The sequence below is a fragment of the Glycine max genome, chromosome 19, assembly GCF_000004515.6.
Source record: "Glycine max cultivar Williams 82 chromosome 19, Glycine_max_v4.0, whole genome shotgun sequence".
Taxonomy (NCBI): domain Eukaryota; kingdom Viridiplantae; phylum Streptophyta; class Magnoliopsida; order Fabales; family Fabaceae; genus Glycine; species Glycine max.
The window spans coordinates 47,829,043-47,853,028 of NC_038255.2; the positions used below are offsets into that span (position 1 = coordinate 47,829,043).

The 23,986-nt window shown below is 34.5% G+C and overlaps 4 protein-coding genes across 5 annotated transcripts; 3 read left to right on the forward strand and 1 right to left on the reverse strand.

Moving 5' to 3' along the window:
- Positions 1-3,029: 3,029 nt before the first annotated feature.
- Positions 3,030-5,197, forward strand: LOC100783128 (acyl transferase 4). The gene is made up of 2 exons (XM_006604698.4): positions 3,030-3,523; positions 4,128-5,197. The coding sequence occupies exons 1-2, from the start codon at positions 3,110-3,112 to the stop codon at positions 5,010-5,012; spliced, it is 1,299 nt and encodes a 432-aa protein (XP_006604761.1). The 5' UTR covers positions 3,030-3,109; the 3' UTR covers positions 5,013-5,197.
- A 435-nt stretch (positions 5,198-5,632) lies between these two features.
- On the reverse strand, positions 5,633-8,326 carry LOC100780978 (PSME3-interacting protein). The gene is made up of 7 exons (XM_003554526.5): positions 8,131-8,326; positions 7,919-7,993; positions 7,764-7,821; positions 7,406-7,461; positions 7,063-7,125; positions 6,801-6,869; positions 5,633-5,932 (listed from the first exon to the last, which is right to left on the reverse strand). Exons 1-7 carry the CDS (start codon positions 8,185-8,187, stop codon positions 5,675-5,677), a joined length of 636 nt encoding a protein of 211 aa, XP_003554574.1. The 5' UTR covers positions 8,188-8,326; the 3' UTR covers positions 5,633-5,674.
- A 3,236-nt stretch (positions 8,327-11,562) lies between these two features.
- LOC100781518 (protein transport protein SEC23) lies at positions 11,563-16,653 on the forward strand. Of its 2 annotated transcripts, XM_003554527.5 has the most exons (6): positions 11,563-11,785; positions 11,886-12,641; positions 12,764-14,584; positions 15,724-15,840; positions 15,924-15,995; positions 16,137-16,653. In XM_003554527.5, the coding sequence occupies exons 2-6, from the start codon at positions 12,174-12,176 to the stop codon at positions 16,272-16,274; spliced, it is 2,616 nt and encodes an 871-aa protein (XP_003554575.1). In that variant the 5' UTR covers positions 11,563-11,785; positions 11,886-12,173; the 3' UTR covers positions 16,275-16,653. The 2 variants fall into 2 exon arrangements, with proteins under 2 accessions (XP_003554575.1, XP_006604762.1); XM_006604699.4 differs by having other exon boundaries at positions 11,563-12,641.
- Positions 16,654-18,759: 2,106 nt separating this feature from the next.
- LOC100782067 (proline--tRNA ligase, cytoplasmic) lies at positions 18,760-23,692 on the forward strand. Its single transcript, XM_003554528.5, has 13 exons — positions 18,760-18,926; positions 19,016-19,098; positions 19,193-19,278; positions 19,437-19,529; positions 19,726-19,842; positions 20,208-20,395; positions 21,218-21,284; positions 21,633-21,755; positions 21,840-21,992; positions 22,074-22,358; positions 22,465-22,683; positions 23,196-23,289; positions 23,460-23,692. Exons 2-13 carry the CDS (start codon positions 19,041-19,043, stop codon positions 23,522-23,524), a joined length of 1,548 nt encoding a protein of 515 aa, XP_003554576.1. The 5' UTR covers positions 18,760-18,926; positions 19,016-19,040; the 3' UTR covers positions 23,525-23,692.
- Positions 23,693-23,986: the final 294 nt, after the last annotated feature.

Genomic DNA, 23,986 nt, shown 5'->3' on the forward strand with positions numbered 1-23,986 from the left:
TTTCTTTAGTCTTTTTATGTAGCTACTTTAATCTTTTGTAAAGAAAAGTATAAAGATATTTTATTTTTTGAAAAACTATTTTAATAAAAAATATTTAAAAAATAATTACTATAGCAACATTTTTTGAAGGAAAATATAACAACGTTAATTTTAAGCTTACTTAGTTGGTGAGTAATTTTTTTTTAGGAAAATACATCATTACTTCGTGCAGTTCGTGCTGTTTTTTTCTCGTAACAAATAGTATTGCTCATTTTAGATATGTAATTCAGAATCAAACGCTGATGCATGTGACATAAAATATTTGACTATTTTTATTTCCATTCCTCTTCATTACTTCATTACTAATAGACTCCCCTTTTGATTTTCTTTTCCTATGATATCCTACAAAATACACTTCCCTTTAGATTAAGTTTTCCTCTTCCAGATTTTGAAACCTTCGTCCTCTCCCTTTCTCTCGTTCAAACTTCAATCTCACCATTCTTTTTGTTCTACCTCTCAACACTGCCACATTCATCATTCAGTCCTAAGAACAATTCAAGTAATCATCATCCTTTGGCACTTTGTGATTGGTTCAAGTGATTATGTTCACACAAGGACATTGATACATTCTAACTTTGTCTTGTACTTTCAATAATTGATTTCATAGATCCAAAAAGACTCACTAGACGTCTAAAAAACTCTTGACATATCCTGCATGAAGTGAAGTCACCGTACCAGTATACTGTATACACATGACTTTATGTCCCTTTGCAATCTTGTTTCCATCTTTTACATCTGGAATATACGAAACATTTTCTCTGCCAATTCCCCCATATAATAAGGATTTTATTATAATCTCTAGAGCAATTTCTTGAATGTAACTCTGTGACGCGGAATGAGAACAATTTCATTAATACAAGACTTATGCTTGTGTGCAAAGGGAAGTGTATTTTTTGGTATTTTAAAAAAAAAAATCAAAAGAAGAGTATACTAGTAACAGGGGTCGTAAAAATAGCAAAAGCCTTATATTTTTATCTTTTGGTTTCTGGGCCAAGTTTTTCCGTCAAATGTTTCGTTAAAAAAATTTGTTCAATTGCTCCAGCATAAGAAGATAGTAACAAATTATTCGCCGCAAAAATAAAATGGTAACAACAAATACATTTGTAATAAATTTTTTATAATGAAAAAATGTGTTAATTCAACATCTTTTTCTACACCAGAGAGTCTAACGAAGTATAAAAATGAGTGGTATCAAATGAATATTTTCCTTAAGAATCCACCTAAAACCAAACTCTTCAAGGGAAAGATAAAAAATAAAGAGAGTAAATAAAAAATAAAAAAAACTCCCCATCTATCAACTTATTACATTTTTACTTTTTTTTTCATATTCTTCTTTTTCAACTCACTTATAATATTAGTTAGGATTTTTCGATGTCGCAGTTTAATCTAAAGATCTAAAGAGAGAATGACAAATATATATATATATATATATATATATATATATATATATATATATATATATCTTTTGTTTTATTGGTAATATCATAATTAGGATATTTAATTATCCAGTGAAATTTCAAAGTATATTTCAGTCTTTTGAATTAATTATAGAACTAATTTTTACTTTTAGATTGAGGTTTAGTTATATTTACAATTTTTCGTTCCTAATTAACGACGTGTTTTGCTAAAAATTGAACATATATTTTCTCTATAAATATAAATGTATAATATGTGTTGTCAATTAAATTATACTTAAAAGTTTTGACATTATTATTTGTCGGTTAAATTAAATCAAGCTATTTTTTTTTTCATCCTTGAGGATTTTTCACCGCCTAAACAAGTGAAGGAATTTGTAACTGGTCATCGCTGACATAAAAATTCAAAGATTAAAACTTTTGAAGTTACAACTTAGATTAAATGGCAACAAGCAAAAATCATTTCACCACATTGCAACTGGGAGAGTTGCATGGCTGCACCGCCTGATAAAAGCACCGTAATATTATTGTTAGTGATTAAGTTATAATATTTAATTATATTACTTTGTTGCTATTATTATTTTTTTGAGTGAATGATATTAAGCAATTGACGTTCAAGTCTCTTCCTCCAAGTGTGCGCGTGAGTTGAGTTAATTGTGTTTGTGGGTTTATTTTATCCTCCCACTGTTATCATTTTTGTAATTTTATATGAACCTAATTTTTAGTTGTTTGCTTCAATTTGGAATCACATTCATACTATTTTATCAATATTTTTGCTTTGTCGTCAATCGAAAAAAATAAATCAGGTCCGGAAAGATGTGTTTGATTATGAAAAAAGTTTGAATGGTTGAAAATGAAGCATTGCTTGATGTGATTAATTGCTGGATACTATTATATATAAAATTGGATGTTTGTTTCCATTGGGTCCTAGCATTAATTATGTTATGCACATTAATATACTATCTTTGGTGTAAATGATTTAACTCTTTTTTTTTATGCACAAAAAGGATTACTTGAATTGGAGATCATAGTATAAAATAAATATATGAAAAAAAAAACATGAACTTTTTGTACTTGAATATGCCTATTCTTTGCTTTATTCATGAATACGTCTATTCTTCTACTTATACTAGTATGGCTCCTTTCATTTTGAGACTAGATTAAGTAACATGGTGCCTTGGAGAGAGATACTTTCCTTAACAGATAGACTCTGATAAGAAACAAACCTTAAACTCTATATATGTAATGTCAAAAAGGAATCTCTAACTGCCTCATTCAGATTCCAAATATAAAAAAGTCTAACATTACTCTTATGTCGTCTTTACAAAGTAACACATACGTACGTACTCCCTCCATCTTAATTTCATTAAAAATTAAAAAATAAAAGCAACCCCAAGATTTGAATACATAAATATTACTAGTCCTTAAAATATAAAACGATAACTGATTTCATAAAATAATAAATTATGACACAATGCTTGGCGGAACAGTTTTTCCTACACCAAACAAAGTTTAAACTTAAAGCCAGGCCAAGGAGATCATGAAAACATAAAATATGAAAAGAATGACTTATAAATAAATCCTATGATGACATATCATATGCAGATTCTTAATTTCTTACTAAGCCTTTTTTGTTGTGATTCAGTATCATCATCATGGCAATGTCCGTGATAAGAACAAAAGGAGGCCTAGTTAAGCCAGCAGAGGAGACTCCCTTGAGCACAGTTCTGGACCTATCAGCCATCGATAGATTACCTGTTCTAAGATGCAATGCGAGAACCTTGCACGTGTTCAAACACGGTGGTCCTGAAGCGCCAAGGGTCATAAGAGAGGCCTTGTCCAAAGCACTGGTTCCGTATTACCCTCTTGCAGGAAGACTCAAAGAATCCAAACCAGGGTGCCTTCAAATTGAATGCTCTGGTGACGGCGTGTGGTATGTTCAAGCATCTTCTGATTCCACCCTTCACTCTGTCAATTTCTTTGATGATGTTCACTCTATTCCTTATGATCATCTTCTTCCTGATGCTATTCCTGAGACCCAATGCATCGACCCCCTCGTGCAAATGCAGGTATATAAATCATCACGTTACAATTTTCTTGATAGCTCAAGTTCGACAACAATTGTTCCATAAACATAGTGCTTCCAAGCATAACCAACCAATCAAATGGTTAAAATAATTTCACATTTACTTATTTTAATACTTTTTTTATAATAAAAAAATCACTATTATTTTGTAGGTAACAAAATGATGGGCTTCAAATTATGAGACAATGAGAGAAAAATGTAAAAATAACAAAAATAAGAATTTTAAAATGAATGTGTGATTAAAAAATGACAGGTTAACATTTGAAAACGAAGAGATATTATAATATAGTGTAGTATTGGTCGAGAAAAAGATGATAAAAGATCGGTTGAAGTGATTTAAGCACGTATAAAGAGATACTAAACATTGGTGAAAAAAGTAAAGTGTATAATTTTTAGTCCTCTGAAAGCAAAAAACCAAGAAGAACATTGTTAAGGGAGACTTTGTTGAAAAATAACTTGTATAAAATTTAGTCTTCAGCATGTTGTATTATATGTTGATGGAAGAACAATTCTTGAGGCAGTTAGTGTTGTTATCTTTGAGTGAATATGTCAGTCAATAAACTATGGAATATATTGATTTGCCTCAGGTAACACAATTTGGTTGCGGGGGTTTCGTGATAGGCCTCATATTCTGCCATAGCATATGCGATGGTCTTGGTGCTGCACAGTTTCTAAATGCAATCGGGGAACTAGCAAGGGGACTCGAAAAACTCAGCATTGAGCCAGTGTGGAACAGAGACTTCTTTCCATCTCCTCAAACACCCCAAGAAACTGCATTGCCACCAACACCACCTACAATGCCAGATTACAAGCTAGAACCTGCCAACATAGATATGCCCATGGATCGAATCAACAGTGTGAAGCGAGAATTTCAACTAGCAACTGGACTCAATTGCTCAGCCTTCGAGATTGTAGCTGCAGCATGTTGGACCACTAGAACAAAGGCCATTGATCAATTCGAGGCCAACACTGAATTGAAGTTAGTGTTCTTTGCAAATTGTCGCCACCTCTTGGACCCTCCCCTACCCAATGGTTTCTACGGCAATTGTTTCTTCCCAGTGACAATCACAGCTTCGTGTGAGTCACTTAGAAATGCTACAATTGTTGGTGTGGTGAAGCTGATAAAAGAAGCCAAGGCCAAGTTGCCCGTGGAATTTGACAAGTACTTGAAGGGTGAGCATTTGAAAAACGGAGAGGACCCTTTTGCGCCTCCGCTCACATACACCACTCTCTTTGTATCTGAGTGGGGGAAGTTGGGATTCAACCACGTGGACTACCTGTGGGGCCCACCCGTCCACGTGGTTCCCATTCAAGGATCCAGCATCATACCTGTGGCCATTGTGGGGTCCCTGCCCCTTCCCAACAGAGGGATTCGTTTGATGACGTGGTGCGTGGAGGAGGCACATCGCCTTCCTTTTCTTCATCACATGCATGGTGTCGTGAATCATGTAAGCGGAAGAATAATTAAATGAAGATTCTACTTTGCCTTCTTTTATGAACCTGAAATTGCTATTTCCTGTTCCTTTTAATCCCTGATCTTACCATTTGAGATAGATTGTAATTTCTGAATTGTGTTATGGGTGGGCTGCTGCACGAGTGAAATTGTAAGGGTGGGTGTTCAAGAGAGCCTCCTTTCATAAATAAATTAATTAACTAATTTTGTTTTGACTTTTTAAAAAATATTTATTGATATTGTGATGAACATGAGGAAAGTATAGCAAACACCCTCTTAAGTCACGAATATTTTGTTATGCAATACTGCAATAGACATGAGTAACAATCATCCTAAGTTTTTTCCTAAGCTTAACTCATTGTGAATCAGGATAAACCGTTATTTCTTCTCTTTTCTTATTTCCAAACTCTTTAGATTTACAATTGTGTAGACTATAACTTTATTTCGAAAGAAACATTTTCTATATTCTAATCAATGTTAGATTTTTCATGCCACGTAAAAAGGAATGCCGGAGCTAAGTAATTCCGAGGTGATTACGATACCTTTAGTTTTGGTGCCACCCTGGACGTGGTGGTTTCCGCTGTCCTGAATATATGCATGAGAGCCATAAAAAGGAAAATAAAAGCCACATGCAAAAAGTAATGAAAATCACGAAACTTCTTCAGATAAATATATACAAAATTACAAGTCCTCGTCACTTTCGTCACTGTACGAAACAAGGCCAGTTAGGGCAACAACTTGGGACTTATCAGCTTCACCATTCAATGGCTGTACTGTTTCCAACGACTTACTCTTATCATTCACAGGAGTGTTTCCTGCCTTTGAAATTTCCTCAGCATTTCCTTGATCCACCTTGGCTTTTTTAGCTTGAGGCTTGACTTTTATAATCATGCCTAATGGGCCAGAGGCTGGATTCTTCTTTCCAGCAGACTTCTGTTCCTGCACGAGAAAACAGGGTGATGAAAAGCATGAAAATAGCAACAGCTAGAACACATGATTTCTTATTTAAAACTGCACGCATTGTTGCAATAACTAATGAATTAAACACCCCTTCAAAGATTGGCAATTGAAGGATTACAAATTATGGCTTCTGAAGATTCCAGATGAACAAAAACAGTGCAAGGGACAAAATAAACAAGGTTTAATTGTATTTTTAGTCCTACTATAGCTGTGTAGTTTTAGTCCCCTGACAGGGTTTTGAGCAAATATAACCCATCAAATTTCCAATAAATTTCTAACTAGTAAGACTATTTCAAATTATCCAATATAAGAAAGTTGAGGAGAATTAAATTAATTTAATGTTAAAAATAGAGGGGCTTGATTTGCACAAAGTCTAAATTAAAATTAAAACTTAAGAGACCAAAATTGCACGAAGTCTAAATTAGAGGACCACAAGTGAAATTAAACAAATAAATAATATCGTTGAGCAGTCTAGGGAGGATAAGAGGTTCTAATCTAGTTACACTGTTAATATAAAAAAACAGCCTCCAATCATGAGATTTGAAAACCACCAAAAATAATAGCTCGTATAAACTTTAAATTTCAGAAAACAGAACTAAAGAAAGGACAATAACTATAGACAAGTGTTGGTATGAGAGTCAAATTGATGGCAGAGGTCATCCCCTTCTGATAATCTAGCATTCAAAGATCTGATTCAGCATAAATAGACCTCAATATTGGCCTATTATGTAAAACTGCTATTGTAGGAATCAGGAAACCAGTTGCAACATTATTGTGTGAAAATGAAAACATTATTAAACCAAACCCTTGAAAAAATGGTAGCAACACATAAAAGTCACCAACCAACCTGGACGACAGGTAATGGAGTTTTTTCCTTTACTTCATGCACGATGTTGGACTGTGCTTCCACCGCTGCCTGAAATCAGCATACAAGAGCAATATAGTTAGAAAAATCATTGACCAAATAATGGACATGTGATGATAAATATACTTCAGCCATGGCAAGTCCAACATACTCCAAGAGAAAAATCAAATAACAAGTACAAGGAACTTGCATTTTTTATTTAAAATAAAGCAATTTTCTCATACAGTAACTGTAATGACTTAACTTGAAAGCTTCGGATTTGTTGGGCTTCCTCATCTGCCACTTGTCGTTCATATTCCCTTCTTGTCTGAAAGGTGAATAAAAATTAATATTAGAAAGACAAACAAGCACTTGAATAAACTTTGCATCAACAATTTGTTCAAGCATTTCATTTGTTGATTTTGTTCTCTGTAATGTTAAATGTCATCAAATTGTTTCCAAACGATCTAAAATAGCTGTCTTGCCAGTGGTCTGTACAACCATTGAAGCAAAGGACACATATCTAAAATCCTGTGGTTTACACTTTCAGGATCCATCTATGAAAATTTCATGAAACAAGATGCTGTAAAGAGAGAACCAGAACTCACTGTTTCATAAGTATCAAGAAACTCAGTCTCATCTTCGTCTAAAGCTTTAGGAGGTCCTGTGAATGTGATAATTAGAGATTCAATCCAGAATAACAACAAAAGACAACCATGTAGAAAAGTGGGGTAAAAAAAGCTGCCTATACGTAAGTCAAACAACTAGCACAAACTATGCCTATCTCAAAAGGGCAAACACAAAGTAAGCACGAAAGAATTAACAACTGCCTTGGCAGTTGGCATTGCCAAACACTAGCACATTCAATTAATGTAAAAAAAAAAGGCAAGGAGTTTCACTGTACTCCTAAGTCCTAAGGTGAAGGCAAAATATAATGGTTATGCAAAATGATGGTTGAATACTCACTGTGCTTGAACCTTTCATTAAATTCCGCATCTTTTTTATCCTTATTCTCCTTTAGAATCTGCATTCGAAAGCTTCTTCAGTAAGCAATCCCCTTATAATCAATTCGTGAGGATTACAATGCAAATTTTGCTATACAAGAAAATGAGAAAACAAACCTCGTAGAGAGGTCTATCCCTCTGGGCAGTGCCGTCTTCAACTCGTTCACCTCTTGTTTTTTTAGCTTCTACCAACTGTTCCAACAATAAATCGAACAATCACGCAGAAAAAAAAAACATTGAAACGGTAACGAAACCCTAATTTATTATGCACAATTGGTGGATTCGAGAATGAAGTGCGAGTTTGAGACTGAGAGAGTTAGTTTGTTTACTTGGTCTTCGGAGACGAAGTTCATAATCCTGATAGGACGATCCGAATCTTCATCCATGGCTTCAAGTTTTGCGAACTGCGACTGAAACTTCAATTCCGAAAAGACAGAAAAGAGAAAGTAGCAAACTAAGATGGTGAAGAAGCCTTTGGGCCGTTCTGTGTCTTTTGATTACGGGTACCGAATCCAGCTATAAATTGTTACAAAAACAATAATCCAACTACAAATAATAAATAAATACTAACATCATGTTTTTATTGTCCTATTGGGTTTAGTATGTTTTAAAAAAACGACATTACCTTCATCATAAATGTCTCGTCAACTTGTATTGGCATAAATTCTTCAATAATAAATGTTTACCATTTTATTTAAGATGATTATATTATTGAACACACATACAAAAGTTACATCTCATTTATGTTTATTATATTGTTGAATTGGATTTCATTTCATTTCCTCGCACTTAAAGGATGTCAATATTTCATCACAAAATACATCTCAAAGGTATTCTCGAGATAAAATAATTACACCAATGGAAGAGGATCCAACATTGCCTCGTGAGGAACCTCAAGATTCTTTTAATGGATTAAGAACCCAAATGATATAGTCATTAAATTCGAGAATCGTTATAGAGAACTCAATTTGGATGTTAATGATGAAGAAAATCACACAACATATGATAAATCTTTGAAAAGTCTTGATGACAAGGAGTTGTGGATGGAGAAAAAAATCTCACATATGAGATATAATTTAGCCAATTGTCCATTTTAGGGGAAGTGTAAGCTCATGAGATGACAAGTGAAACAAATACGAGACCTGCAGAGAGAGATTTATATTTGAAGGGGGTAAAAATGTTTGGAAAAAATAGATATGGGACTTCTAACACTTAAAACACTTGGATCACTATTTATATTACAAATATTTTAGTGTTTTGATATAAAAAAATCTATGGTCATAAGGAAAAGGATAAATAATACGTGAATTGAAGATTTCAAACTAACTAATATCTTAAATGTTGACTTCATATAACTAGGTTTATAATAAATATTTTAAATAAATACATTATATTATAACTAATTTTTTAACATATAAATTATATTTTTTATCCTTTCGAAAAGCTTGTATTTAAATGTGTTTTAAATTTTTTAAATTAATTCTAATTTTTTATTCCTTTTATTATTAATATATATATGTGAGGAGTAGAAGGTGTCACATATGAGATTTTCTATGATTATTGGTATGATCTAGATTACACTTCACAATGAGTTTTTTCACCTGATGAGACTTTTAAAAAAGATGAGTCAGTTATTTCTCAAGTAGGGCAAAAAAAAAAACCAATCTCATTGTTGAGCCTTAGCTAAGGAACTAGGGCTTAGGATTAACAATATCTTTTCTCTAAAAATGAAAATTTGACATCCTATGGGGCATAGCCAAAAGCATATGTCATTAGGATGCATTTATCCTAAAAATTGTGAACCAAAAGTATGAGTTTGTTGTTGTTGTAATCATGTTTATTTTTCTATCTACTTAATGCTAAATTTGGCAATTTTCATTAATACCTTTAATCAAATTGCAAGAAATGTAAAAAAAAAATCATGTTGTAAGAAGAAATGTGTTATTTCAATCTCCTAATGTGAAACATTATAATTTTTTTTTCAGTGAAAGGTTTAGAGGCTTGTGTTGACGATGATTTTTCATAGCCTTGCATTGATTCAATAATGTCAAGAAAACTCAGCAAATTGTTAGATGATAGAATGAAGAAGGGCTATGGACAACAAATATAATAATTCACTAGAAACATGAGAAGCAAAACAAATAAAAGTAATAAAAACAACGAAAGAAAGAAAAATCAACAAACTTTTCTTTCTTGTTGGAACTTTATATGTTTTCTCCTCTAGATGCTTGTTTATCTAAGAGGACGTATGTGTAGGCTTTATGAATGAGTTTTTAGTACAAAGTTCCCCACCCTTTAATCTTAGGCGATGCTACTATTGATAGATTGTTACAAGGGAATGACACATAAACATGAATTACTAAACCACTAACTAATGTTATAAACTCCTTATTTTACTCGATACTCCCCTGATGTTGATGTCAGTCAGACTAAAACTAGAAGAGAGGTCGTCAAAGAGCAAAACTTAAGCACAAATTATTATTGCGCTTTGATTAATCCTTCAGACTCTAACTTAATGTTCTTATTATTTGAGCCTTTCTATGGGCCTTATTTGTCCTTTTACTATTCTTGAAATGCTCAAGGACTTCCTCCCACGCACCATCACATTCCTTTCCACCTTTGTTGTCTGTACAAAATCCTGATCAAGCACAAAAACTTTGTATTCTTGTTTGGATGGTCTAGCTTATGCCTTTAATCTTCTGTCATGGATGCATGAAATGTTTTGAAGTATCATTTGTTTCTTATAAAAAGAATCGATAGTAGTAAATTATATATATATATATATAGAACTATATTGAGTACAAAAGTAGTATGAAAAAAAATAGATAAACAGGATATTATGGATAATTACATGTAAACACTTCAACATCATTTAAAAGGATATATGAAACATTTGAATATTTCATATACGAACTTCTATTTTTGTCTTTCTTGTAAAAGGATTGAACATTTGAATATTCTCACATAAACTTTAAGCATTCTTAATCTTCGCGGACTCATTCTTAAGCTTATCATTAATTATTTATAAGTTATCAATCTAGATGTACATGAGATTTTAACTTGTCTTTGACTTAAAATATTTGATATGAAAGAAAGAGATAGGGAAAAAATGAGATAAAATAAAATATGAGTATAAGTTAAACATTTTTTAGAAGTATAGTTAGATATTTTTATATGTTAGTTAATTAGTAGCAATATATCTTAATTTTATTTTATGAATAAATAAGTATTTTAATTCTTGAAAGTATGAGATGATAACAAATTGATAATGAAAGATGAAAAATTTAAATTTAATTATTGAGTGTTCAAAAAGTATAATTGATTATAATATTTAAGAATTAATTTAATGATAAATTATATTTTTTTATGATAAATTTAAGATTAAATTATAAAATTTAGGATTCATTGTTAAATTATTTGTAAGATTAATTAATCGTATTTTTACTTTTACTTTTTTGAAGATTAAATTAAATTTTTTCATCATCCTTTATTCACACTTCACAATTCACACTTCAGACTTTCATGTATTTATCCAAAAATTTTAGTGATAGTAAATTTTAATCCTTTTGGGCACGTGTTTCCGTGCTTGACAGTGGGCGAAGTAGAGACGTAGTGCGGACGTTGGAGGTCACGTCCTAGTGTCGCAGGTAGCGAGTAGCAACGTGGCAACAAGGAAAGCAACACTTAAGAGATGAAAAAAATGAGGTTTCACCTTCACTTTCACTGCGTGCGCGTTGCTGTTGTTTTTTTTCTCTCGCGTGTGAAAAATCTCAAACCCCACCCTCCCCAGTCCAAAATCCAATTTACGAAGAAGGGGACATAACATTATAACACAACTAGAACAGCATTTTCTCTAATCCTACTCGCGGGACTCGGAATTAACAAGAAGAGTGCCCAAAAGTCAACAATTTCGATTCTTGCCCCTTTCACCACCATTACTTCTTCATTCATTCATTCCCCCAACCTTTCTCGTCTCTCTCTCAGGTACCCAAAATCCACACTTTCTTTCTTCTGACCAAATCTTGATCTCCATTTCAAACCCTAACTCGTTTCTTGAATTTGGGATCTAATTGTCTCTCTGCAGAGGGGATCTATGACCAGCTGATGATGGATGGTGGCTGGGTATTCACCTGAATTTGTTCATTCGTGATACCCTTTGATTGAGTATCTGAGCAGGTTTGGTAGAATTTAGTTAGTGGATTATTATTTTGCTGTGAGTGGAATATGAATCTTGATTAGGTTCTGTTTGTTTTCTTGGAAGTTTTGATTTTTTTCACTTCAATTGTGGCTTTAGTACATTACATTTTGTGAAGCTTGCTTCTTGATATTGGGTTTGTGAGTGTTTTCTTGTTAGTGGCCTCCTTGATTTTCAATGGCTAACCCAACACAACCTAATGTTGGGTTCACCCCTGAGAGAGAGAGTTCAAACCCTGAGAAGAGTCCAATTCCGCCCCCTCCAAGTTTTGTAGCCTCACCACCTGGTTTTCCTCCACCAAAATTGCATTTACAGCAAGATCAAGCTTCTTCCCGTTCCGTTAAAACCCCAAACGTTTTATCACCAGCCAATGGGGTTACCACTGGCAGTCCTGTTCCTCACTTGAGCACCCCTCCTGGACCCCCAGTTTTTACGTCGCCGGTCCGTCCAGCTGCTGTTCCGTTTCGTACGTCGCCTGCATCACCTCAGCCACTTGCATTTTCTTCCGCCTCTTCTTTGCCAACATCATCATCGCCGCTGCAATTTTCAAATGGATCGTTTGAGTCGCAGCACCAAGTTTCTGATAGTATAGAGGACCATGTTCCCTTGGGAGAGTCATCCTTTGTTCTCTTTTCAGCTCATAAGGTATATATGTGTATTCTGGTTTCTTTAATTCATAATCAAGGCATGGAATTTTCCATTGAATTATCATTCATCATGCTTAATTTTTTATAATATATTAACTTTCCCTTCTATTTGCTAAGTAGGTATTGAAACGGAAGAAACAAGCTAATGTACCCAGTTTGGGTTTTGGGGCATTGGTCTCTCCTGGGAGGGAGGTTTCAATGGGCCCTCAGATAATACAGCGTGACCCTCATCGCTGCCAAAGCTGTGGTGCTTATGCTAATATATATTGCAACATATTGCTTGGATCAGGCCAGTGGCAGTGTGTTATATGTCGGAAACTGAATGGAAGTGAGGGGGAGTACATTGCGCACAGCAAGGAAGATCTTCACAGATTTCCGGAATTATCTTCACCCATGTTTGACTATGTTCAAACTGGGAACAAGAGACCTGGTTTTGTTCCAGTTTCAGATTCCAGAATGTCTGCCCCAATTGTTCTTGTTATAGATGAATGTTTAGATGAACCTCATCTACACCATCTACAGAGTTCTTTGCATGCTTTTGTTGATTCTCTCCCGCCAATAACTAGATTAGGAATTATACTATATGGTCGTACTGTATCAGTGTATGATCTTTCAGAAGAGGCTATGGCATCTGCTGATGTGCTTCCTGGGGACAAATCACCAAGTCAAGAATCTTTGAAAGCATTGATTTATGGTACTGGTATATACTTGTCACCAATGCATGCTTCGCTGGCTGTTGCACATTCCATATTTTCATCATTGAGGGCATATAAATTGAATGTACCAGAAGTTTCTCGTGATCGGTGCCTAGGAACTGCTGTTGAGGTTGCTCTTGCTATAATTCAGGGCCCATCTGCTGATCTGTCCCGGGGGGTGGTCAAAAGGTCAGGGGGAAATAGTAGAATTATTGTCTGTGCTGGCGGACCAAACACTTATGGGCCTGGATCTGTTCCTCATTCTTTTAGTCACCCTAATTATCCTTACATGGAAAAGACAGCAATTAAATGGATGGAGAATCTTGGTTGTGAGGCTCATCGACACAATACTATAATTGATATTTTATGTGCTGGAACATGCCCTGTAAGAGTTCCTATCTTACATCCTCTTGCAAAAACATCAGGTGGAGTTTTGGTTCTCCATGATGATTTTGGGGAAGCCTTTGGTGTTAATTTGCAAAGGGCATCTGCCAGATCAGCAGGCTCTCATGGTTTGTTAGAATTGCGCACGTCAGATGATATTCTCATTACTCAAGTTGTTGGTCCTGGGGAAGAGTCACATGTAGATACCCATGAAACATTTAAAAATGACACTGCTCTTTATATTCAAATGCTAAGTGTTGAGGAAACACAAAGTTTCTCTCTCTCCATGGAAACTGAAGGAGATATCAAAAGTGATTTTGTCTTTTTTCAATTTGCAATTCAGTATTCAAATGTGTATCAAGCTGATGTGTCGAGGGTCATTACTGTTAGACTGCCAACGGTAGATAGTATTTCTGCATATCTTGAGAGTGTTCAGGATGAAGTGGCCGCTGTACTCATTGCAAAAAGAACCCTGTTACGAGCCAAAAACCATTCTGATGCAATTGATATGCGAGCAACAATAGACGAAAGAATCAAGGATATTGCTCTAAAATTTGGCTCCCAATTACCTAAATCTAAACTTCATAGCTTCCCTAAGGAGCTTTCTCTCCTACCGGAGCTCCTTTTCCATCTCAGGAGAGGACCACTATTGGGAAGCATTATTGGCCATGAAGATGAGAGGTCTGTGCTGAGAAACTTGTTTCTGAATGCATCCTTTGATCTATCACTCAGAATGGTAGCTCCTCGTTGTCTAATGCACAGGGAGGGGGGAACTTTTGAGGAGCTACCGGCGTATGATCTTGCTATGCAGTCTGATGCTGCTGTTGTACTTGACCATGGCACTGATGTCTTCATTTGGTTGGTATGTCTCCTATTACGTGTTCTAGCATGACATATTCTTAGTTGGAGATGTGGACCATTTACTTATAATCTCTATCTTTTTTATGTTTGGGGTGGGGGTGGGATGGTACTTAATCAGTTATTGTTACTACACTTGCTCTCCCGCTAAAAGATTGCTCATGTTGTTTTCAGTTAGCTTCCTGCTTTGTATAATCAATGAAAACAAAAGGATAATTTTCTTCATAATGGATTGTGTTATGAAATTTAGAAACCAAATTGAGTCTGGTCATAGTTGTTAATGATGTGCAATAGTGTGTGGTGTAATTGCTATGAGCCCCGGGCAGTAACACCCAGATGTTTTTGTCCCTTGTTTTTCCTAATTTTTTTGTCTTCATTTCTCCTTTTCTGTCTTGTTTGTCTCCAGCCTTTTCTGCTATCAGGCCAGTGGCTGCTGCCGTTGCTAACAGCAGCTGTGGCTGGTGGTCAGATGGCTAGCCAGGGTTTTGGCAATTAGCAACCCATACTAAGGAAAAAGAAACCGTGTTCTTTATTTTTAGTGTCTTGACTTAGATGGTGCATAACAGTTTTTTCTGCTTATGGTGTGGCTTTTTTGTGCTCAGGGGCATTGCTCCCTCATATTTAAGGTTTGAGTTATTTGTACTGTAATAGTAAGGGAGCTTTCTTTTAGCCATGGAGGTAAATGAGGGCTTGGGTCTGTAATTTTTCATCTTTTTCATTATTGGATGCCAGGACGGGTTATTGTTGAAAACACCTTTTATTTAAGGTCTGTTTACAAATCTTTATTAAAAAATTTGTCTAAATTACACATTTCTGTTTTCAACTATTTGTAATTAAGCCTCCTACAAATTTTGTTGATAATTGGCATGGCAAAACATTTTTGCTTATGTGGTGTCAAATTTGATGATGAGAGACCCTTTTTTGCTGCCTTTACTGACATGGAGAATTAGAGATGGGTGGATACTAGGGTACTGAACTTGCTCACATTTGAGGACTATAAATAGAGCAGCATGAGAGCAGACCCTGTTTTGTTTGTCACGTCTCCATATTCTTTCCTTGTTTAGAATTTTCGTTTTCTTGTTCTGTTTGCATTCTCCTAAGATATGTTTTTGAGTTTTTTTAATATTCATGGGTGGATCCTAGGGTGCTGAACTAGCAGCTGATGAAGGAAGAAGTGCTGCTGCTCTAGCTGCATGTAGGACATTGGCTGAAGAACTGACTGAATACCGTTTTCCAGCACCTCGAATCCTTGCATTTAAGGTTAATTTTCTTTACTTTTAACGTCATACCAAGTTTCATCTTCTGCTTATAAGATATACTTTGACAGTTTACATTTGAAACAGGAGGGTAGCTCCCAGGCTCGATATTTTGTCTCTCGTCTCATTCCTGCTCACAAGGATCCTCCTTATGAGCAGGTAAACAGCACTATCACTTTTTTCTTAATCCTGAGACTCAAATGTGTTGTTTGGACAGGCTATATCTACTTTGGTAATGATTTCTTCACCTCAGAAGGGATAGTCTCATTAACTTTTATTTGAATGATGCAACTTTTGCAGGAGGCAAGATTCCCACAACTGAGGTCGTTGACATCAGAACAGCGAACAAAGCTGAAAGCCAGTTTTGTTCACTTCGACGATCCTAGTTTCTGTGAATGGATGCGAAGTTTGAAAGTGGTGCCACCACAACCAAGTTGATGTTGGAGACCACCTAAAGGGTCTTGGGTGCATGTTCCAACTCGTTCGTTATTCTTTGTTAAGTTGGTGAAGCCAAGTTTGTTTGCATGATTTGGGGAACACAATGAGATCTTGCAGATGTCCCCCGAGACTCTCGCCTCAGTGCCTCCCTCCCATTCATTTTGTTCACTTAAAACGTCCAAAAAATTGCAAGGTGCAAAAAAAGCTTTTTTTTGGGGGGTGGGGTGGGGTGGGGGGAGGGATGACTGTGACAAAGAAATTTTTCACAATTTTCGGTTAAGATGTTACCATAGAGCAATAAAAGGATTTCTCGTTATTTATATTTATACCACTTGTTGGCTGCCAAGTGTTTTATTCAATCTCTTTCTTTAGTCTCTCATTCCTAGTGCCTGCTTGTTTTAGATTTTGTAAATTTTAACTACTGAACATGATTGAGATGCGTTTAAACTATTGAACATGATTGAGATGCGTGTCAGAATTAGTTTTAGTTAGAAGTTTTATATTGAAATGTGACTCTGCGTTTGGAGAATTGATTTTGGTAACTGATAAGATAGGTACTTGTGGCATGTTGGGAAATTCATTGTAAATGGAAGAATCATGTTTGGGATGTGAAAGTTATAACTATTAGATTGTGAAAATCACATCGGAAATGTGGAAAGTTACATCTAAATCATGAAATCAAACATGTAATTAGTCTCTTAGAGGATGTTTAGAAAATTGAATTTGGTTTATAAATAACTTTTTGATTGAAAATTTACAAATAAGTATGAGGTTGTTTGTTGTGTTATGATAGGCAGGGGATGCTACAACGACAAAAGTTTTATTTCTACTAGGTGAGATTATGTTATACCATGTGATTCAATTGAAGATCAATTATTAACTATAACATTCTTCTTATTAGTTTTTTTTTTTTTTAGGTTTGGTAGATGTTTTTACTTTTTTAAGAATTTTAAAATGAAAAATTATGATCCTCATGTTTGGTATGTAATTACTAAAAAAAGATTGTAAAAAAATTATGATTTTTGAGAATCAATTTTAACTTATTTTCTTGCAAAAATATTTTTAACGAGGGAGGTAGATAGAAATCTAATTTTTCCGAGTGGATGAAAAGTTTTATTTTACATATTTTCAAGAATTATGTTTCTCAGGTGTGAAAAAATTTTCTCCTTGTCAAACTTTTAAATGCTTTTCTATGTGTTCCTCATTTAATAAGAAGTTAAAAATAATAGATTACTGTTAATTAGTGTTTTAAGAATATTGCTTAAAGGGGATCTTAATTTGAAAATTAATTTTAAAATATAATTTTTATTTTCAAAACAAAAAAAAATATTGTCCTCCAGATGTTTTGGAAACTTGTTTTTCAAATTAGGTTTTTAAAACTAAAGCAACTTTACGACGTTTTAATTTATTTATTTTTCCTAATCTTCCTCTAATTTTTCGCAAGTCTAATATAATATGTCTTAGGCAATTCTCCTCGAGTTCTCTTTTTAGATTTCTACTTCAACCCTTTTAAAGTTGCTCTGCATTGATCGGTTCTGTAATAGCCTTTGTGCCTCAACAATACAAACAGCGAATTCCTTTCAGTGCTTACCTATTTACTACTTTGACCTCATAGATTTTGGAAAACCTTCACGAGTCCAACAAAATTGGTGCTTATCGTGACATTTTTCTCATTAAATCGGTTCCATGACCTTCATAAGAACCTTTAGGTAAGAGGATCAAATTTTGCGGCCAGAGTTTGAAACTTAAAAGTTATTAATTATATTCTTTTAGAAACGGAAAATCAATTCAGGAAATTTTTATACGATGGTTCAATTAGTTCATATTTTTTTAGTCATAGGATCAAGATAAAAAAAAAAACTATTGAAAATGCCTATTCTTCTTTTGTTGAAGACCTGAAGTAAATACAAATGGTTTAATTACACATTTTCTAGAAATTGACTTGGTGAAATCCCATGTGTTAGTTTAAAAGAAATACTAAAAACAATTTTTTTGACATATTCGCACATTTTCATTATTAACAAAAAAATTATTGAAAATTATAAAATTATGTAAGTTTGACTTTCCAGTAAAAAAAAAATGTAAGTTTCACTCTTATTTAATGAACCTTATTATTAATTCCTTGCAAACCGGATTTCAGAAAATCATCCTTACAAAACTGCCACCAATGTGGAGATTTTTTCATCATTATTTATTATATTTATTTATAACGCAAAATATTATCGAAGGTAAGGCAAAAATTTACTCCACTTCACTCGTCGCAATAAAAAGTAATACGTTATTTATGGTGGGTTTGGATGAAAAAAAAAGTAGAAAGAAAGAAAATAGATAACAATATATTTTTTATTATTTGGTTAAAGAGAAAAAAAGATTGACTTGTTGAAATAAATATTTAAGTTTTTTTTTCTTCTCAATTCAAATTTAAAAATTTTCTCTTTTTTTTTTCTTCAATTTCTTTTTGGATTCAGTTTTTTTGCTTCAATTTCTTCGGTTACATTGAGAGTGAGTAGCCGAAGGAAGCTGCAGAGTGGAGTAAAAAAAAAGAGCAGTGTAAGAAATTAGAAAGGGCGAAAGGCGCACTTTATCTGAAAGCAAAAACCCTACCTAGGGTCAACCGTGACGCCACAATCGCCTTCGGCATCTTTGCAACGGGTAGCACATACCTTGCATTTGAAACCCTAGCCTAGATGGTTCTCTGCTTCAGTTCCTAATCGGTAATAATTCTCTTTTGGCTATTGCAGGATCAGGTGCTCCTCGTCCTTCACGATGGCGGGAACTGAAGCCAAAAAAACTGAATCCAAAAAACCTGCCGCTAAGCAATCCGGTAATTCGCATTACTCGTTTTCGTGCATGTTCGTTTGCGTTTCGTTTTTTCTATATGTTCGTTCTTCTGACGGCGTCCGAACGAAGCCTTGCAGGTGCGAAGAAGAAGGAGGTGAAGAAGGAAACTGGCTTAGGTCTCACGCATCGGAAGGCGGAGAACTTCGGAGAGTGGTATTCCGAGGTATTCTGAGTCGTTTAATGGTTTATGCTTGTTGTTTTGACCTGATCTGTGTTCGGTCAAAGTTGCTCGTTCATCCTTGAACTGATATTGTTTCACTGTATGACAATTTCAGTAGTGTGTGTGTTTTGGTTGACTTTGGATTTGGATTAATTTGGCAGGTGGTTGTTAATGCGGAAATGATTGAGTACTATGATATTTCCGGTTGCTATATTCTGAGGCCTTGGTCAATGGCAATATGGGAGATCATGCAAGTTAGTTTCTTCTTCTTCTTCTTTTTAGATAAATGAATAAGTGGATGCGTTTGTGTATAGTGTACTTGTTTTATACTAGAGTTTCATTCAATGCATGAGTGCTATATTGCAAGAACATGAATACAGAATTGCAGATTTATTTCTTTTAAATATTTACATAAGTCAGAGTTGCTTTAATTTCGAAAACAATGTGCAGGAGTTTTTCGATCCAGAAATAAAGAAAATGAAAATCAAGAACTGCTACTTCCCATTGTTTGTATCTCCTGGAGTTCTGCAAAAGGAGAAGGACCACGTTGAGGGTTTTGCTCCTGAGGTGAGAGTTTGTGAATCTGTTGGGCCATGCAATGTTGACTGTTCAATAAGTTAGTTTAAGTTTTTTTTTAACTAAGGAATATTCTCCCGGAATATCCTATAGATTGGTTTGGTTGTAAAGATTTGGAGATTGTTGCATGCTTAAATCAATTATTTGTTCAATGGTCTAGGGCTTTCTTGATCAGGGACATGCTATGCTGTATTGTGATGTACAAAAAAAAAAAGTTTAGCAACGTTTGTTTCATTTAGCTAATGGCAGTTTTATGTGTTGGAATGGTTATTTTTTATGATTTGCTGTTTCTTTCCAGAAGGACATTTTATTTTGAAAAGATTAGTACTTGTCTGATTGTCTTACTTTTCCATCAGGTTGCTTGGGTGACAAAGTCTGGGGAATCCGAATTAGAAATTCCTATAGCTATTCGTCCTACTAGTGAAACAGTGATGTATCCCTACTACTCTAAGTGGATAAGGGGACATCGTGACTTGCCTTTGAAACTTAATCAGTGGTGCAATGTTGTAAGATGGGAGTTCAGCAACCCCACTCCATTCATCAGGTAGTGAGTAGTTTTTTTTTTTTTTTTTCTTTCACCTTGTTTTCCTTTGGCCATGTTATATAAGGATTAGTTGGCTGGTGTTTATACAATGAACAATTTCAAACTTAAATAAGAGGCTTCAAATTATGGAGTATTCAGCCTTTGTATGTATACTCTTACATTGTGCATTCTCCATGTTTTATTTATGATTGGATGTTCCTCCAGTGGTGATTATGACAAATAGGTCATAGCGAAGCAGGCTTGTATTTCTTTTTTTCTTTTTACCTTAAATTTGCAAGAAATAATAACTGTTACATGTTAAATATCTTATCAATATAAAGAGGGTAGCCTTGGCCTTGTGATCTAGAGGTCATGCGTTCATGTCCTGGTACATTTAATGCCAACAAATTGATGGACGATGCAGTCTTCCTACTATGGTCGTGGCTCAGAAATTTGGAGAAGGACTTTAACACACACTATAATCACTGGTCTACCAATCTTAGTGCAGGATTTTTAAGCATACCATGATATGTGTATTATTACCATTCCTGTATCCACACTCTATCTATGGTCAGAATTAGGTCTACCTGGAATCTAATTTGATCTGTAAATTGTACCTTATCTAGTACCTCTGGTACTCTTTAATATATATATATATATATATATTTTATCTTTGCTGATCAAAAAAAAAAAATCAGGTGGGAGCCTAATGCACTAGGTTTCCCTTAAGAAATATTTAATTATTAATATGGTTTTGGATACTGTTGCTGTTATGTAAACTAATTTATATTATGGAACTTTGTCTAGTCCATTGTGTGGTGCTCATAGAAGTTTTGATTTCAGGAGTCGCGAGTTTCTTTGGCAAGAAGGGCACACTGCTTTTGCAACAAAGGATGAAGCAGATGCAGAGGTATTGCATCAAATAGTTATTTTAGGAATTTGTCTTTTTGAATCAGTTCAGTTGTATAAGCTGCCTTGATTTCGTCATCTTCTGTCTTTGCATGCTTAATGAAGAGTTGTCAAGGCCCTTCTCTCGTCTTGTGCTTTATGAACAATTCTTTTTCTTAAATGAAAAATATAAAATGTCACTATCTTTTCTTTCTTGGGGTTCTGTAGTACTTAAGTTAGTTATGATCTTCCCTTTTGCTTTAGGCACATACTATCTGCATGTTATTTTGTATTTTCCTTCCACCCAAGCAGGCTGATGTCCATCTTTTGGAAATTTGTTTTCAATATATTCTAAACTATACTGCTTCAGGTTCTTGAGATTCTGGAATTATATAGGCGTATATACGAAGAGTATTTGGCAGTTCCTGTCATAAAGGGTAAGAAAAGTGAGCTTGAGAAGTTTGCTGGTGGACTCTACACTACCAGTGTTGAGGTATATGTCTGATTCTTGCATAAACAGTTGTGTTATTTTAATGGTGTAAGCTGCTTATAAAATTTTGATGTTCAATTTTGCTAGGCATTTATTCCAAACACTGGTCGTGGTATCCAAGGTGCAACTTCTCATTGTTTGGGCCAAAATTTTGCTAAAATGTTTGAGATAAACTTTGAAAATGAAAAGGGAGAGAAAGCAATGGTCTGGCAGAATTCATGGGCCTATAGTACTCGAACTGTAAGCTTTAATTTCTTGAATATACATTCATTGGAGGATTCCTCTACATCATATTGCATCTATATTTGTTTTTTTTAACAGATTGGGGTCATGGTGATGGTTCATGGTGATGACAAGGGATTGGTACTACCTCCTAAAGTAGCATCAGTACAAGTTATTGTGATTCCTGTGCCTTACAAAGATGCCGATACTCAAGGAATCTTTGATGCCTGTTCTGCAACTGTGAATACATTGAATGAAGCAGGTATTCGCGCTGAGTCAGATTCTAGAGATAATTATTCTCCTGGATGGAAGTATTCCAACTGGGAAATGAAAGGGGTTCCTCTAAGAATTGAAATTGGGCCAAAGGATTTAGCAAATAAGCAGGTCATCAACTTTGCCAGTGTTTTATCAATTCTCATATTTGTCATTTTGCTTCCACACTGTTAGTTTTTCAGTGAACACCAAATAAATCTCTTTGAATTTTGCATAGGTTCGCGCTGTTCGACGTGATAATGGTGCAAAGATAGACATTGCTAGTGCTGATTTGGTTGTGGAAATAAAAAAGTTGCTCGATACTATTCAACAGAACCTGTTTGATGTTGCAAAACAAAAACGAGATGAATGCATTCAGATCATACACACTTGGGATGAATTTGTGCAAGCTTTGAACCAAAGAAAAATGATCTTAGCTCCTTGGTGTGACGAGGAGGTATGAATTGTGTATTTTCTTTCAAATATAATGTTCCTGATGTCTTGATATGTTTTGATTTTTAAGGAACTTCATTGTTTGAGTAGTACACTACTGTTGTCACTCTTTGAATGAGATCAATTGTGATTTATCTAGCTAGGGTGCATTTTTTTATTTCGCATAGTTGTGCATAAGAATATATCCAAACTATTTCAAAACTTCCAGTCTGTTGATTCCTGTATAGAATGTCTTTTGTCATTGCAAGGTTAATGATATACAATGCATTTGACTGGGCCAATCCTAATTAGTCTACATTTTATAATTTCCTTCTAGCTTGCACTTCATTAGCTATTAAGAATACCATAAAATCCAAATAGAACTGAATTGGTTGTGTCATCAATTATTTCCTCTTGAAAACAAGGTGTTTATTTGATACTTTTAGAAACTCCATCGTGTAATGTATATTTTCTTTTTATCATGGGACATTACATAACTGTATTATGTGTAATAGTTTTTGGTCTATAATGCTTTAGGAGGTTGAGGCTGATGTCAAAGCGAGGACAAAGGGTGAGATGGGAGCAGCTAAGACTCTTTGCAGTCCCTTTGATCAGCCAGAACTCCCAGAAGGTATAATCCTTTTGCATATTTAGGTGTTATTATTTTATTATGCAATAGAGCTTTAAAATCTATATGCAGCCTTTGCTTCTGTATGAACTTACTATCTGCTAATGTTTTCCCCCTTTAATGAATAACATCATTAATATTTGTGTTGCTTATTGATTGTGGTTGGTTTACAGGCACCAAGTGCTTTGCATCAGGAAAGCCTGCAACAAAGTGGACATACTGGGGAAGAAGTTACTAGGCTACTGGCTGTTGATTGTGGTATTTTCTGGAATTAATTTGGTATTTAATGGTACCTTGTACGAATTTGTGGATCACACAGATATTAGTTTTCTTCTCTTGGGAATATTTTTCAACTGATAGTTTTACTTTGATTTTTATATGGTGCAATATTTATTTTGGATTAAAAGATGAGTATTACATTTGTTGCCGTCCAATTATTGTTGGGGAGCGTATTGGACTCTTGGTTGTGATGATCCAAAATTTCGGATAAAATTTCACTCAATTGAACGACATCATTACTGGAAGTGAAAATTGATTGTACAATCAAATGTAGTTTGTATATAATATAATATGGAGGAAGAAAGTCTAACGAATGTTAAGCTTTTAAATGAGTTTTAATTAACACTTCTATACTAAAAAATATATTTACAATACTTGCATTTGAATGTGTATTTATTCCTTACTGGATAATGTCTTGAAG

Coding starts and splice junctions, on each gene's coding strand:
- LOC100783128 (XM_006604698.4), top strand. CDS start 3,110: ATGGCAATGTCCGTGATAAGAACAAAAGGAGGCCTAGTTAAGCCAGCA. Junction 3,524..4,127: donor ACCCCCTCGTGCAAATGCAG/GTATATAAATCA, acceptor GATTTGCCTCAG/GTAACACAATTTGGTTGCGG.
- LOC100780978 (XM_003554526.5), bottom strand. CDS start 8,187: ATGGATGAAGATTCGGATCGTCCTATCAGGATTATGAACTTCGTCTCC. Junction 7,994..8,130: donor ACTTCGTCTCCGAAGACCAA/GTAAACAAACTA, acceptor TTGTTGGAACAG/TTGGTAGAAGCTAAAAAAAC. Junction 5,933..6,800: donor CTCCATTACCTGTCGTCCAG/GTTGGTTGGTGA, acceptor TTTCTCGTGCAG/GAACAGAAGTCTGCTGGAAA.
- LOC100781518 (XM_006604699.4), top strand. CDS start 12,174: ATGGCTAACCCAACACAACCTAATGTTGGGTTCACCCCTGAGAGAGAG. Junction 15,841..15,923: donor CTCGAATCCTTGCATTTAAG/GTTAATTTTCTT, acceptor CATTTGAAACAG/GAGGGTAGCTCCCAGGCTCG. Junction 15,996..16,136: donor AGGATCCTCCTTATGAGCAG/GTAAACAGCACT, acceptor CAACTTTTGCAG/GAGGCAAGATTCCCACAACT.
- LOC100782067 (XM_003554528.5), top strand. CDS start 19,041: ATGGCGGGAACTGAAGCCAAAAAAACTGAATCCAAAAAACCTGCCGCT. Junction 20,396..21,217: donor AACCCCACTCCATTCATCAG/GTAGTGAGTAGT, acceptor TTTTGATTTCAG/GAGTCGCGAGTTTCTTTGGC. Junction 21,756..21,839: donor TCTACACTACCAGTGTTGAG/GTATATGTCTGA, acceptor CAATTTTGCTAG/GCATTTATTCCAAACACTGG.